The sequence below is a fragment of the Hypomesus transpacificus genome, chromosome 1 (genome assembly GCF_021917145.1).
Source record: "Hypomesus transpacificus isolate Combined female chromosome 1, fHypTra1, whole genome shotgun sequence".
Classification (NCBI taxonomy): domain Eukaryota; kingdom Metazoa; phylum Chordata; class Actinopteri; order Osmeriformes; family Osmeridae; genus Hypomesus; species Hypomesus transpacificus.
The window spans coordinates 4,010,989-4,025,353 of NC_061060.1; the positions used below are offsets into that span (position 1 = coordinate 4,010,989).

At 50.2% G+C, this 14,365-nt stretch overlaps 1 protein-coding gene across 4 annotated transcripts in view; it reads left to right on the forward strand.

Annotated features, from left to right (window-relative positions):
- The window catches only part of fam13b (family with sequence similarity 13 member B), a 30,168-nt gene extending 17,001 nt beyond the window's left edge, over positions 1 to 13,167 (forward strand). Inside the window, exons 8-23 of one of the 4 annotated variants that reach the window (XM_047031493.1) lie at positions 568 to 609; positions 1,704 to 1,790; positions 2,064 to 2,169; positions 2,797 to 2,873; positions 3,717 to 3,768; positions 3,990 to 4,116; positions 4,381 to 4,437; positions 5,072 to 5,282; positions 5,462 to 5,600; positions 5,822 to 5,903; positions 6,509 to 6,697; positions 7,303 to 7,520; positions 7,768 to 7,947; positions 8,152 to 8,495; positions 8,723 to 8,824; positions 10,365 to 13,167. In XM_047031493.1, the coding sequence (XP_046887449.1) occupies positions 568 to 609; positions 1,704 to 1,790; positions 2,064 to 2,169; positions 2,797 to 2,873; positions 3,717 to 3,768; positions 3,990 to 4,116; positions 4,381 to 4,437; positions 5,072 to 5,282; positions 5,462 to 5,600; positions 5,822 to 5,903; positions 6,509 to 6,697; positions 7,303 to 7,520; positions 7,768 to 7,947; positions 8,152 to 8,495; positions 8,723 to 8,824; positions 10,365 to 10,488 (2,137 nt within the window). In that variant the 3' untranslated portion in view covers positions 10,489 to 13,167. The remainder of the gene's footprint in view (positions 1 to 567; positions 610 to 1,703; positions 1,791 to 2,063; positions 2,170 to 2,796; positions 2,874 to 3,716; positions 3,769 to 3,989; positions 4,117 to 4,380; positions 4,438 to 5,071; positions 5,283 to 5,461; positions 5,601 to 5,821; positions 5,904 to 6,508; positions 6,698 to 7,302; positions 7,521 to 7,767; positions 7,948 to 8,151; positions 8,496 to 8,722; positions 8,825 to 10,364) is intronic. The other 3 variants (XM_047032224.1, XM_047033768.1, XM_047033003.1) reach the window with 3 other exon arrangements.
- The last annotated feature ends 1,198 nt before the right edge of the window (positions 13,168 to 14,365 follow it).

A 14,365-nucleotide genomic window follows, 5' to 3' on the forward strand; every position in this document is an offset into this window, starting at 1 on the left:
CTAGAATGGAACCGGGAGAATCCAGCCCACCAGCACTACCCAGCTGATGGCCCTGAACCCCCCAGAACATTCTTCAACAGACCATTTTATAGATACGACAGTTCTGTAAAGTCATTGGTCCATCCTACAGACATGCAGCTATACCAAATCTCTTCTGTCATTGGCATCAAATACTTAAAACAATACAGTTGAATCCACATTGTCTTCAGACCAACTGTCTCTTTCCCCCAGGTGACAAGAACTCTCCCAGGTCACCCAGACTTCACGTCTCCTAGTTAGGTGTTATAAAACTACAGGTGGCGTCTCTACCAAATGAGTTGAATCAACATACATTGTATCAAGCTTCTTAACCAACTGTAAACTTCTCCTAAAACACATTCATTGTACATAGGCCCAAAATGTATTTCACACACACGCACACACACAGGAAAACAACATCTCTACTGCAATCTCTCCCTCCCTTAAAAACACACTCCCAGGGTAGTGGTGAAGGTCAGGGTTATGTAGGGAGGTGATGTGTGACGTTTGAATGTTCCTAAATGTTTCTTCCCTCTTACTCTCTTTCAGTTCCCACATCCCCTCCATCAGCATACTTCCTGGATCTGCTAAGTGAGTAGCTTTCACCATTTAGCCAGTTGGTTCCTCATTTCCCCCCCCCCCGCCGCCCCCACTTGTTTCCTCAATCTCAGACATTTGAATAAAAAACTAACAAACTTGCATGGCAAATTTGACCTTATTGGTGTTACATTTAACTTTCCCTGCACAGTGCACGCCATCAGACTTTAAAGGGAGAAGGAAAGTAGAGGCGTGGGGGGAAGGGGGTGGGAGAAGGGGGGGGAGGGGGTGGGAGAAGGGGGTGGGAGAAGGGGGGGGGAGGGGGTGGGGAGAAGGGGGTGGGAGAAGGGGGGGGAGGGGGTGGGAGAAGGGGGGGAGGGGGTGGGAGAAGGGGGGGAGGGGGTGGGAGAAGGGGGGGGAGGGGTGGGAGAAGGGGAGGGGGTGGGAGAAGGGGGGGGAGGGGGTGGGAGAAGGGGGGGGAGGGGGTGGGAGGAAGGCCACCACGTTCCCCAGCAGTGGCAGAGATTAAACCTCCCAGTTCATCCACATCACACAACACTAAAGAGCTACCAAGACATCAGCGGTCACATGGCCGTCCGTCTGGCCTGTGTGGACGCTAGAAGAAGGTGTTAGCGGTCGCCGCTGGCTTTATTCAGAGGAATAGCTTTGTGAGTGGTTCTTTATCTTCATCGGGGGCACCTACTGTTGTCAGCATAAAAACCAGCAAAAGGAATACACCAGGCCGAGCTGAATAACCCGGACATTCAGAATGGGTCCTTTGTTACCTTTTATAGTCAAAGCCCCACTCTCTCTATCTGACCTTATTAAGGCCGGGCGAGAGATGAGAGAGTGGATCGCTAGTTAACTAGGTCACAGGCTAGGAGCAGCTGTGTCTCATCCCGGCTCTTAGCAAGGTGAAGATGAAACCAGAAGTGAATGAGTCCATCTGCTCATGGTTAGACGTCAGAACGGGTCTTTCTGCTCTTATGCCAGCCATCTCCAGTCAAGGGCTCGTACAGAAGTTGAATTATGGAATGTTTCTCTGTTCCAAAAATCAAACAACCTATGGTGAAACATGGAATCAAGTAGGGTATCTGCTAAAATTAAAACGTTTTATTATGATTTCTTTCCCTTTTTTCCCCCTATAGTATTATAGAGAGAACCATCCGGGCTGCAGTGGAACAGCATTTCCTTGACCTCAAAACCTGCATCGATAGTAGTTACAACAACCAAGGGTGAGCAAACACACACCACACTATGAAAACTGCCACGTTACCATCACTACATCAAATCTTAGGCCGTAGCCACGCGACGGCCAACCAAAAAGGGGTAGAACAATAGTTATCATCCCCGCGTTGACTGTTGTAGGTGGCTTGTTCATGGCCTATTTCCGTCATTGATGGAAGCCCTTTAGATCTGGTCAAATCAAATCAGTGCATGGCTTGAATTTGACGCATGACTCTTGGTTTGCCTGGTTTGATGTGTGTTCTTCCGGTTGTGTTCCACAGGGCAGGCACCAGTGAGAAGGGGGTGCAGAGCCATGGAGAAGAGGGGCAGAGCGAGGGGGAGGACCTCAGTGACCATGACCAGGACACCTCACACATTCACCAACAGGTGAGTGAAACACACAAATGCAAGTAAGACCATAAGACGAAAAAGATCAACCACAAATACAATCAAGCACACACACACAAAAATCCTCCATTGGTTGTGAAGGCGACATCTAGCTTGGGGGCGGAGCTTCGTGAGATGCATGCTTTAGCCAAACAATGGCCCACTTCTGAGGGCTACACTACATCCATCCATGGGCAGAATGCTAACTAAACTGAACACTCTCCCACCACTGCATCTCTGTGGAACAAGACGGACGTTTGTTCCAGTCTGCCCAGGCTATTGTTGGGCCTGACAAAGACGTCATTCAGTGGCTCCAAGGGGCCCAGGCCTTAGGTCTTCACGGGGAACGCTCCCCGCTGACAGGCATCACTGGGAAAACTCCATAGTTAACTTGGCACACTGTATTTTAAGAAGTTGAATTCAACGTTTCATTGCTCTGGCCACACGCACGCACACACACACACATACAGGTTAGCTAAGGTCACCATTTGAACTACACATTACCTGAAATGAAATCTCCAAACTCCCTGGCTTTAGTGTAACATTGATATCTTGTCGAGAAGATGAGATGAATGTGGTATTTTGAAAGGAATACCTCTGATTGTGTGTGTTTGGTTTTCTCTCCAGGATGAGTTTCACAGCCCCTCCCTAGGAGAACGTTCTGGAATGGACCTAGATGTTGAGAACAACACCAACACTGCCAGGTGAGCCAGGCCAAATCTTCAATTTAAGATCGATATCGCATCAGCATTGCCTCAACGAACTGTCACACCAAAGGTTCCAACTTCAGTTTAAATGGCTGCAGATTGGAAGGTTAAGTTACCCAGATGAGAGGTTTATTAGTTTGTGGCTCCCCGGTGTTAAACAAAAAAGGAGAAGAAGCTCTGATTTAAGTATGTCAGGATCATTTACAATAGTGCAATTTGTAACAGTTGTGATAATAGCAGCTCCTCAACAGGTTAGCTGATTAGCTGTGAGTGTAGCTCAGTGGGAGAGCGATGGACTGCAGATCCTGTGGTTGTACGTCAAATCCCCCTTGTACATCTGGTAAATGAATACTATTATTGGCATTTTTACTCCAGTATTACCTCATGGATCCTGATTGTTGGAGCATCCAGCACTGCAGTCCTGCTGAGCAGCACAGTTCAGACTGGGTGTGGTTTGGCCTGTGGCACTACTTTGTAGAGAGGCAGTAGGCTGGCAGGGGATAGAACAGGATAAAACTCCCGAGCCTTTGGTTTATCTGGACTGGCTAAACCAACACAGTTTGGGGTGTTTTGGGATTATGTAGGGGATTAACGGCAGCGTCGTGGATTGGGAACGATAGAAGGCCTGTTTGAATAAAATAATGCAAAGTCTAGATGTGGGATTGCAGAAGGATATTGGAGTGACTCTCCCCCAGTCTCAGTCATCACTCTTTAACCCTGGTCTTGTTTACCTTCACTATGTCAGCAGGACTCATGGTGTGCTTTAGTTATCTGACAGGGCATCACTGTGAGTACTTGTGATTATCAGACGATACTGTATGTGGCACATTTGTGTTGCAGGCAAGATGGCCAGTCTTGTGAGAATATGGACCAGGCAGATAATATCACCAGGGTAAGTGTTCAATCTTCCCTCCAGAACTATCTGTCCCTCTCTTTCCATCCCTTTCCCTCCCTCGCTTTCTATCTCCCTCTCTATCTCCCTCTCTCTCTCCCTCTCTATCTCCTTCTCTCTCTCTACTGTTTATCCAATCTCTCTATTCTCCCTCACACAAACTCTCTCTTCAGATACAATGTTTGACAGTTTGTCTCCCTCCATGTCTACCCTCTGTCCAGGAGAGGGATTTGTGCGAGAACCACCAGAACTCCACCAGCGACACCTGTCCAGCGTCATGCCAGCACGCCAGCAGCTACAACCGCCAACTGCATCTCGGCCACATCTTTCCAGACAGCCAGTGGGAAGGTAGCCGTCCCTCTGTGTTGACTTGACACTGTGTGTATGCGTGTACACGAGTGTGTGTTTGAGTGAGAGCGATTAAACAAGATTGGATTTGATTCCTAGAACAAATGTTGCATCTTGTAGCCAGTTCTATGTGTGGACTGTTGATGAATGACTTTAGTGTGAAAGACTGCTCACAGCAGTGTTCTCTCCTATCTCTCTGCCCTCCCCCTCCCCTCCCCCTCCCCCTCCCCCTCCCCTCCCCCATGTGTTCCCTCCTCTCATCAGCCCCCCATGCCCCCTTCATAGACTTCTCTTTTATGCACATGCAGAAGGATGGCTGCGGTAAGTAGCTTTCCTTTCATCCTCCATCCCTTCTCCTTCTCTCTTCTCATCCCTTCTCCTTCTCTCTTCTCATCCCTTCTCCTTCTCTCTTCTCATTCCTTCTCCTTCTCTCTTCTCATCCCTTCTCCTCTCTTCTCTTCCTCTCTCCTCCCTCTCTGCTCTCCTCTCACCCTCGCCACTCTTTCCTCTAATTAACCTCTAATCCGTGTCTCTAGGCGGGAGGAGATTCCTGTGAAGATCATTTAAGAGCTCTCTTTCTTGTGTCTCCCACTAAGTCCATCCTGTCTCTTTCCATCTCCTCCCTCCCTGCCCTCTCTCTCTCCTGGGCTCTTCCTCGTTAGAGGAGTGCTGCGTGTGTTGGGGGTTGCTTCCAGGGCGTCAGCAGAACGGAGCAGACAAACCTCCCAGGCCTCTGGGCGCTGAGGGCACACGTGCTGCCATGTGGCACACACACACACATCTAACCCAGGCCTGGCCCGGGCCTTTGTGTGTGTGTGTGTGTCTGTCTGTGTCCATGCATGTGTTCCTGCCCTTTCCAGTCCCGTCTCTTGATCCTGACAAAAGCCGACCGCATCATCGGTTCCTGTCCCCTACAAAGCCCCTCTAACCTGCGTGTCTTCCCTCCTCCCTCCAGACCCCGTCCCAGCCTTCAAGTCGTGGCACGACGAGAGCGACAGCGGCGAGGCCCAGCTGTCCCCCCTGGCCGGGCGCATGGTGCACCCCCCCCTGGAGGAGGATGCCCACCCCCTGCTGGCACGCCGCTTCCTGGACTTTGGCCACAGCCAGCGCTTCCTGTTGCAGGACCCCGACGCCACCTCGCCAACCAAATCCCTGTCCTGCGGCCGGTGAGGGCCACACACACACGTGCGCGTGCCGAGGCTGTCTTGGCCCACTAAGCACGTGGGAGGCGTTCGTGAACCACACACACTCTGATGCCACCACAGCACCCCAAAGCCTTGTGGGAGGTGAGTGTGACATTGCACACATGCAACATGGTGAAGTTGATGTGTGTGTGTGTCCTCAGGCCTCGCCGGGCCTCCTTTGGGTCCAAAGATAGCTCCAGGGCCGAGTCAACGTCCCACCAGCTGAGTAAGAAGCTCCAGAACCTCAAGAAGAAGATCAAGCAGTTTGAGGATCAGTTTGAGAAAGACCGAAACTACAAGGTTAGTCAGCCCCTGCTGGGGTCAGGCTGACGTGAGACCTTCACTCTCCTTCATCTCAAAAGCCCTCTTTCACACAAGGGTCCAATCCTTCCCTGCCCTCATGTAAGGTTTACGTTTATAGAAGCAGGTCTTCTGAGTGGTGGGAGAACAGTAGTGTTCTCGACGGGGTCCTGTCCTCACTGACTCAGCTCCTCTCCTCTGTCCTTGTTCTCCTTCCTCAGCCATCTCACGGCGACAAGGCAGCTAACCCCAAGGTCCTCAAGTGGATGACGGATCTCACCAAGATACGCAAGCAAATCAAAGGTACGACCGCCTTCTCTCTCCCCCCCCCCCCCCTCCCCCCCCACCGGGCACCAGGAGAGTGGGGGGTGGGTATAAGAGGGGACATGGGGATTCTTTTTCTTTTGTGTCTTTTCGGGGGGGGTTCATCCTGTCCTACATGTAGGCAGCTGGGGCCTTGCCCCTGTCTGCCCCCCCCCTGTCTGCCCCCCCCCGTCTGCCCCCCCCCCCCTGTCTGCCCCCCTTTCTCGTGGCGTTGGCGTGTTGTAGCAGGGCTGTCCCATCCCTGCATGCACACATGACCTCCCCGTGTGGCCTCATAGTCCTCCTTGTTGCTCGCAAACACATGTACGCACTCTTCTTTCCTCTCTCACACCCTGACTCCCCCTCCCCCCCCACACACACACACCTTACTCCTTCTGTTCCATGCATCACTCCCAAGTTTATCCATTCCATGTCCGCTGAGATTTCAATTTTTTTTGGAACAAGATTCAAGTTGGCCAATGAAGTTTTTTCTCTCTGTTTAAAAAAAAAAATAACTCCAACCCAAAAACACCCCAAAACGTGTTCACGCGGATGCCCGTGCCCCCCTCCCCCTCCGCCGGCCCTCCGACCCGACCCGCCTGCAGGACGACAGCACCCGCCGGCCCCCAAAGGCCCCCTGAGACACCAGGCCGTGCTGCACTCACACAGATGCCAGCTCCTCCTCCACCACCACCACCACCACCACCACTCCCCCTCCTCCTCCTCCGCCCCCAACACACACCATAGCACACACGCACGCCCCCCCTACGCCTGTAGACAGGCCTCGCATCTCAGTAAGTACCTTCCCCTCTCCTCGCGCCAGTAAGTAGAAACCACTCCATACTACTAGGCTTTCTAGCCTTTTATTTCTCTCTCTCTCGCTCTCTCTCTCTCGCTCTCTCTCTCGCTCTCTCTCGCTCTCCCTTTTGCTCGTTCTCTTTCTCTTGTTCTTCCTCCCTATCTGATGAGCACCCATGATCAAACAGAGGGCCTGCTCCAGTTCATAGGGTTTGGGGCAGGGCTGATGTCCTCTTCTGAACGCCTTGAACTGTGGCTTAACTCATGTATCCGGGGTGTAGCTCTCTGACTTGGTGGCTGCTAGTGGAACGTGCAGAGAGTTAATGATGATTAGAGAGGGTGGTGGGGCAGTGTGGTCGGAGCTGCTAGATCACTCCTAGTCCAGAAGACGTGGTCCTCTAGTCATGACGGCTGACATCATCATGTCCCTGGACCCTCTGGGCCCCCTCACGCCCCAGTCAGACAGCTGTTGTGTTATGTCTGCTTAGTTCCTCCCCTCCCCCGTTTGCTTGTTGTGAGTTCACTGCACCCCCACACCCCTCCCACATAAACACATAGAAGCTCAAAGTCTCCCCCCCCCCCCTCTTCTCCCCTCCCCCAGATGCCAAACACAAGGCAGAGAGCGAGCAGGGCCCTCTGACCCGCCCGCGGAGCAACACCCTGCCCAAGAGCTTCGGCTCCACGCTGGAGGCCCACGCGGCGGGGCCGGAGGAGGGCCGCTTGGGTCAGCCCAGACCCACGCGCCTTGAGACCCTGGAGCTCATCCAGCTGCGCGTGCTGGGGAAGAGGGAGGAGGACGGCTGGCCCGAGGACACCAAGGTCAGTCTGGGGGGGTCAGTCTGGGGGGGGGGGGGGGGGGGTCAGTCTGAGGGGGTCGAGCCGGCGGCTTGCGGTGAAAACGCCATCTGGTTTTTCAAGAAAGGAGTTTGCGAGTCGTGTCCAAACCGCGAGATTCCACCTTTATCTGTGTTAGCTGCAGGGAAGGGGGGGGCTGAGGTGTCAGAGGCGGAACTTGACAGAGACGCACAAGACGCCCCGAGTCATGCCTGCTTTGGTTTCTTCCCAGAAGATGAGCCGGGAGCAGCTGTCCAGCGAGAAGACGGTCCTCCAGAAGAACCTGCTGCACTACGAGGGCCTGCACGGCCGCCCCGTCACCCGCGAGGAGCGCCTGGTGGCCAAGCCGCTCTACGACCGCTACCGCCTGGTCAAGCAGATGCTGACACGCGCCAGCATCACCCCCATCACCGTACGTACCGCTCTCTCCTCAACAACAACACAAAAGAGGCTGTTGCGTTTCTTGGCCTGAAGTGCAAAAAATAACGTTCTAGGACTATAAACATGACAGTTAGCAATCTCCCGCATTGTCACAAATGTCGTAGTACTATTGTGTGTGTGCGTGTAGTCCTGTAGTGTGTGTCACAGCCCTGTCTACCCTGCCATCGTCCCCCAGGTGTCCCCATCCAGCAAGAGACGCAGCCAGACCCTGCAGCCAATCATCGAGGGCGAGACGGCCCACTTCTGCGACGAGATCGAAGAGGAGGAGGAGGAGGGGGAGGCGGCGGGGGCGGAGGAGGCGGGGGAGGGGGAGTCGGGGGCCGGGGAGGAGGAGGAGGAGGGAGACACCAGCGGGGGGGAGATGCAGAGTTCCGGGTCAGACATCATCATGTCCCTGGACCCTCTGGGCCCCCTCACGCCCCAGTCAGAGAGGGAGGGCTCCATCACGTCCCGCATGGAGGAGAGCTCTGGGAAGCTGGGCCTCGACCTGCGCCTGTCCAGCTCCAACGCCTCCTCAATGTAAGGTCACACACACACACACACACAGGTGTGCGTGCTCATTTCCTGTTCCCTAGAAAAGGCAGGTAGAGATGGAAAGTTGGCACGCGCATCATCAAATTAGCGAGCCCACCCCCACACCGCCTGGGTCGTTAGACTTGTTGTTGCCACGGGTCTTGTTTGAGGCTGATCTGACGTTTCAATACCTCTTCCTCCTTCCTGTCCTCCCCTATCCCATAACTCCACAGGCCTGAGCTGCTGGAGCAGCTGTGGAAGGCTCGAGCGGAGAAGAAGAAACTGAGGAAGACCATCCGGGAGTTTGAGGATGTCTTCTATCAGCAGAACGGCAGGTGAGCTGAACGAGCGCGGCCACACAAACCCATCTTCCCTCCTTCCCGTGCCCAGATACAACATGACATCAGATGTTGGGTGGCGACAGACTTATTCAACAGGCCAAACAACACGTTATGCATGCACAATGTGTTTGGGTCCTTGGTGAACACCTGGTGCTCGGCGGCCACAGTGGCAGTTTAAAGGCTGGCTAAAGAGCTCAAGCTCACACGGAGCCAACCCCGTACACAGAGTTGTTAAGCTAACCCCTCAAACTCCACCTGTTTGACTGAACAAACCTGCCCGTTTGTTTTCCACTGATTTCATTTTCCGCCCCCCTGAGGTATATCACCAGGTTATTTGCGAGGTGTGTTTACACAAGTTGCCATTTTTCCTCTGAAACATGTTTAACCCCTCTACACAGAGTAAATACCGCCATGCAGCTACAGTGCTAGGGTTGACCTCTGAAACATGTTTAACCTAGCCTGACGTTGTCCTACTCATACTTCTAGTCAGAATATGAGTCTGATAACTCTCCGTTGGGCTGTGAGTATGGGGAGTGTTTCAACCGAACTCGTAAAACAAATGCCTCTTCGCTCAATTGGATAGACCTACAACCAATCAGAGCAACGTAATATGTTGTTTGTTGAAAACCAATTCAACCCAAGTGCTCTTTGGTGACGTGATTGATTACGTTACTGTTGATCATCTGTCCATCATCGTATAAAGCCCGCCCTGACAATTTCATTGGTCCGAACATTTCCTGTTCGGGTATAGTTTTTCCGAAACCGAGCTACTCCAGACCCAACTTCCTGTGGGTGGGGCTAAATTGGGCTGGCAGCCAGGCTATGTTTAACCCCTACACAGAGTAAATACCGCCATGCAGCCACGGTGCTAGGGTTGACCTCTGGATCTGTGGTTCTAGAAGAGCATTCCAGACGGTTCACCATAGTGAGCGACAACATTGCCTGTGATGCGGTGAGAGTGAGGTGGCAGACAGATCTCCCACGGCTGATGAGGGAGGCAGCTGGTGACAGAATAGAGGAGACAGGAGACTTGGTGATGTCCTCTACCAGGGGAGAACAGGATGCCAGGACGTCACAGGGGAGATTAGAGAACCTGCATTAGAGAGGTCACCTAGACGAGCAGAGGTCACCTAGACGAGCAGAGGTCACCTAGACGAGCAGAGGTCACCTAGACGAGCAGAGGTCACCTGGAATCGCGACGCGTGGTCGGATGTGGAAATAGTACCGAAACGTTTAACCCAAAAAGTACAACAGTGTTTCTACAAACTACAATGTTTCCGCTGAAAGGTTTTCTAGAAACAATGCCCTTATTTCTTCAGCGCTTGCAAATTCCATTGGAGTGGTCTACAAGTGTAGAAACACTGACACTGTTCTGACCCCCTCCTTCCTCTCTCTCTCTCTCGGTCTCTCTCTCTCTCTCTCGGTCTCTCTCTCCCTCTCTTTCTTTCTTCTCTCTCTCTCTCTCTCTCTCTCTCTCTCTCTCTCTCTCTCTCTCTCTCTCTCTCTCTCTCTCTCTCTCTCTCTCGTCCTCCAGGACTGTTCAGAAGGAGGACCGTGTGCCCATGCTGGAGGAGTACAAGGAGTACAAGAGGATCAAAGCCAAGCTGCGTCTGGTCGAGGTGCTCATTAGCAAGCAGGACTCCTCCAAGTCCATCTAGACAGACCCCCCCTACCCCTCCCCCCAGCCCCACCTCCAGCCAGCCAATCAGCAGGCAAGCTCTGGCGTGACTTCATCATTTTCTCCCCCAATCAGCTAAACCCCTCCCATCCCAGTCAGCAGCCCACATATCAAGCTTAACCCCCTCAATAACCCCCTTTTTTTCTTTCTTTCTTGTGAAAGAGTACTTGTCATTTTTATCACGACCTCCACATCTAACATTCAAGTTTCTCTTGTTTATGTTTAGTTTCCCCCCCCCCCCCCCCCTTATTTATGTTTATTTTGTAGATTTTTGTGTTTATTTTTTTGTGCACAGTAGTTTCTCATACTGAGAAGTGCTTGATGATAGAAGACAGAAGCTGGTACTTAGTTGTTGTCGAATAGTTTGACCATCTTCATGGATATAGGAGTCCCTCCTTCTAAGTGATGGGACTGGTCCCCTTAGTTGTCAGACTCAGTTAGACTCCCGCCCTAAACTCCCATCTCACCACTCTGGAAGGAGGCAGTGGGGGGTTTTGTGGAGAACAGAGAGAGGTTGTGTGCATGGATTCTTGTCAAATCGCTATGTACACATTGCTAAGTTAAACTGTGTCACTTTTTTGTTCTTGAATGAAGAACTACTTTTCAAGTAAAAAGAAAAAGACAACAAAAAAGGAGAGGAAAGAACCTACTGTATTGAGTATGTTACATCCTGGTTCTTTGTATATTATGAATCCTTTGCTAGTGAGGAAACTGAGTTCATCAGTTAAGGATTGGTTTGTGCTGAGGTAAATCTTGGTTCTTTTGTAAATCTTGGGTCACCCTTATCCATACAGAGAGGAATGGTGAGGTACACTATTCAGTTGTGAAAGGGAAACCGGTTGATATTAGTGTTTATCTCGTATGCTTGGTTTCTATTCTCCGCAATAATGTTGGAGCGCTTTGACTCTGGCTTATAAATATGTATATATCTATTAACGTGTGTTTGTTTTTTTATGAGTGTTTAGGGTTTGTGGTGTTGTCGTGTTTGTTGTGTGAGGTGTGACTGAGGGAGTAATAGGTGTGATAACAGCTATCACATCCGGCTCATCTAGCAACATCAGTGTTAAATGCAGGAACACAGTCGAGTTCTGGAGGATAGGAAAACCTCAGTTATCTACAATCAGTCAGTCAGTCTGTCAGCTGTGTGTGGTCGGCAGACAGGCAGAGTAACAGGCAGACAGCTTTCCAATGGCAACACAACAGTTGGCTTGAGCAGGTGTTTTTAGCAGGAAATGCCATCTCACAGAGGAAGGCTCCATCCTCATTGTCTTGTGGCCGATGTCTTTTGAGGATGGCTATTTATAAATCTCCTCATTGGCCAATCAGAAGTCCTGAGCTGGGGGCCCAGCAGGTTGACATGACAACCTGTCTTAATCCTATTTCAGCCCCAGGAATGTAGACACAGGCTAGGGTGTTAGTGAGGTGTGCACGCCTTGTGTCGGGTGTGTCCAGCACTTAAACTAGGGAGGACACATTGTACACAGGAAGGGAACTGCTCTGCTGTTACAATATGGGGTGACATACCTTTGGCTTGTGTGTTGTCAAACGAACCCAGGGAAGTTCTATTCTACCCTGACCTGGTAGGACAGTTTCAGTTGACACAGAACTGTGTCACATACTGAAGTCTAAGCGTGTGGGATGAGGAGGAGGGAAGTTATTTGCACAGCATTCCGAGAATGCAGCCCTTGTTTCTGTCGGTTGTTTTTATGTGTTTTTTTTTTGTTTCATTTAAAAAGCACTACTTGGACCTGAAGGATGTATGTCAGAAAAGTTTTCAAGTTTTTAAACAACTTAGTTTGCCCCCCCAACCCCCCCCCCCCCCCCTCGCCCAACCCCATCAGCTTTTTACTTCCCGTGATGTTGAAACCATGCTTTTGTATTGATTGTTTATGTTCTCACTAATATATATAAATATATATATCTATATTAAGCAAAGTAGCAATGTATATGCTTAAAAAGAAACCTGCTAATGTTTTGTATGAGCTAGATGAGCTAGTAGTTGACTTGCATGGTATAAATGACAATTTGTATTGGTTTCTATTTTTGTGCCATGAAGCTGAAGCAATAAGATGAACATGGAGGGGTGTGGCAGTGGGGTCTCGCTCGGAGCAGTTTACCACTCAAGTTGTCAGCACAATGTCCCCGTTCACTAGCTTCAAAACCAAATAACAGACAAACTATGGAAGTGTTACGTATGGACGGTGGCCCAACCACTAGCACCATTCTATGAATATTGAAGTTCATAAGGGCTTTTTTAGCTTGAATCCCCCCACCACCACCACCACCCCTTCTGTATTGTTTAGCATTGTGCCTACAACGAGTGGTAAAGATCATGTGAGGCCTCTGGGTTGTTATTGATGTGTACAGACCTTGTTCATAGCCCCACTGATCCGGACTGCACAACTCGCACGCATGGCTCACGCACGTTTCCACGGCAAACGAGGGGCGGGCGAGAGGCATCAGCTTATATACGATAGCTCCATCCCCTCGTCTGTATATGTGGAACTGTGTTTTACATCTATATGCTGGATGTATATTATCTGCATAACTGTTTTCTGTGAATGCTTTTTTTTGTTTTCTCTTATCAACAATGATTAAAGTACAATCAGTAATAATGTACATTTGAAATGCAGACAAAATAAAGATTGTAATTTACACATTTCTGTGGTTTGTCTTTCATGGATTGAGTCAACTTGTATTGTGGGTATTTTGCCCACAACAGCCATGTTACACAAACAGTTAATACACAATGGGAAATCTTTAAGGCGCAGTAAATGTGACTGCAGTTATCCAAATGTTGCAATGATTATAGATTACACGATATACTTGAAGCCTGATGCGTACTCTAATCACATGCCTTCACATGTATATTTAGACGGAGGACAAATTACAGGAAGGATTCCACTTGTCACTGATAGATTCAGATATTTATTTTTCATCTTTAAATCAATAAATGTTTTAGCGGTATGTGGACTGACACGTTAGGAGGTGACAGTTGGGGGTATTTCTTCTTCTTATTAGTCATATTATAACACACAAAACAAGGACGAAAACAAAAATCCCTCTCCTCCTATACAAGAAACAACTTCAAACCAATAAAATCCGAAAGAAAACAATGCAGGTGCTTCCATACAGGTGCTCTGTGTGAAGCCATCAAAACAATCCAGATGCTTCTGCGTCATGCTGGTGGTCTGTAGAAACATCTGGAAGGCACGATGGCAAGAAGTACAGATCTTGAGTGACTGGAAGAGGACAGATGGCAGGAGCTTCAGTCTACTTAAGTACAATAACAAGTATACTTTGTTAAGTCCCATCTGTGGTCTGTGTTTAGATCTATGGTAGACAGCATTGAAGAGGGATGTTAAGGTAAGGCAGCAGTTCATTAAACCCCTCATAACAAAGACCAACATACCATTGATAATTCAGTGGCACAAAAACCATAGTCACACTGGTCAACAGACTTGAGGGGGAATACAGTCATCCTTCACCATATTCTCGATGATTGAGAAACAGCACGTGTGGCGTGCACCAGGAGAGCAGTACAGGTCTGAGGGCTTTCCCCATACACTGACAGGATCCAGTCCTGAGGGCTTTCCCCATACACTGACAGCATCCAGTCCTGGGAGAACTGCAAAAAACAGGAAGCCTGGAGACAGAGCGGAGATATCCAGCCTTGCAGGGCCTTCATAACGATGATAGATGTTGGTAGGGTTATGATATGTGACAGTCGCCATCTAGGGGTCACTTTGAATATTGATGTGTGACTGATCAGAACAACAGTGCTTGTGTCATGTGACTGAATATCCTGCTGCGCCTCAACAGAAGGCTGACGTTCTGACCTTCACACACACATTCTA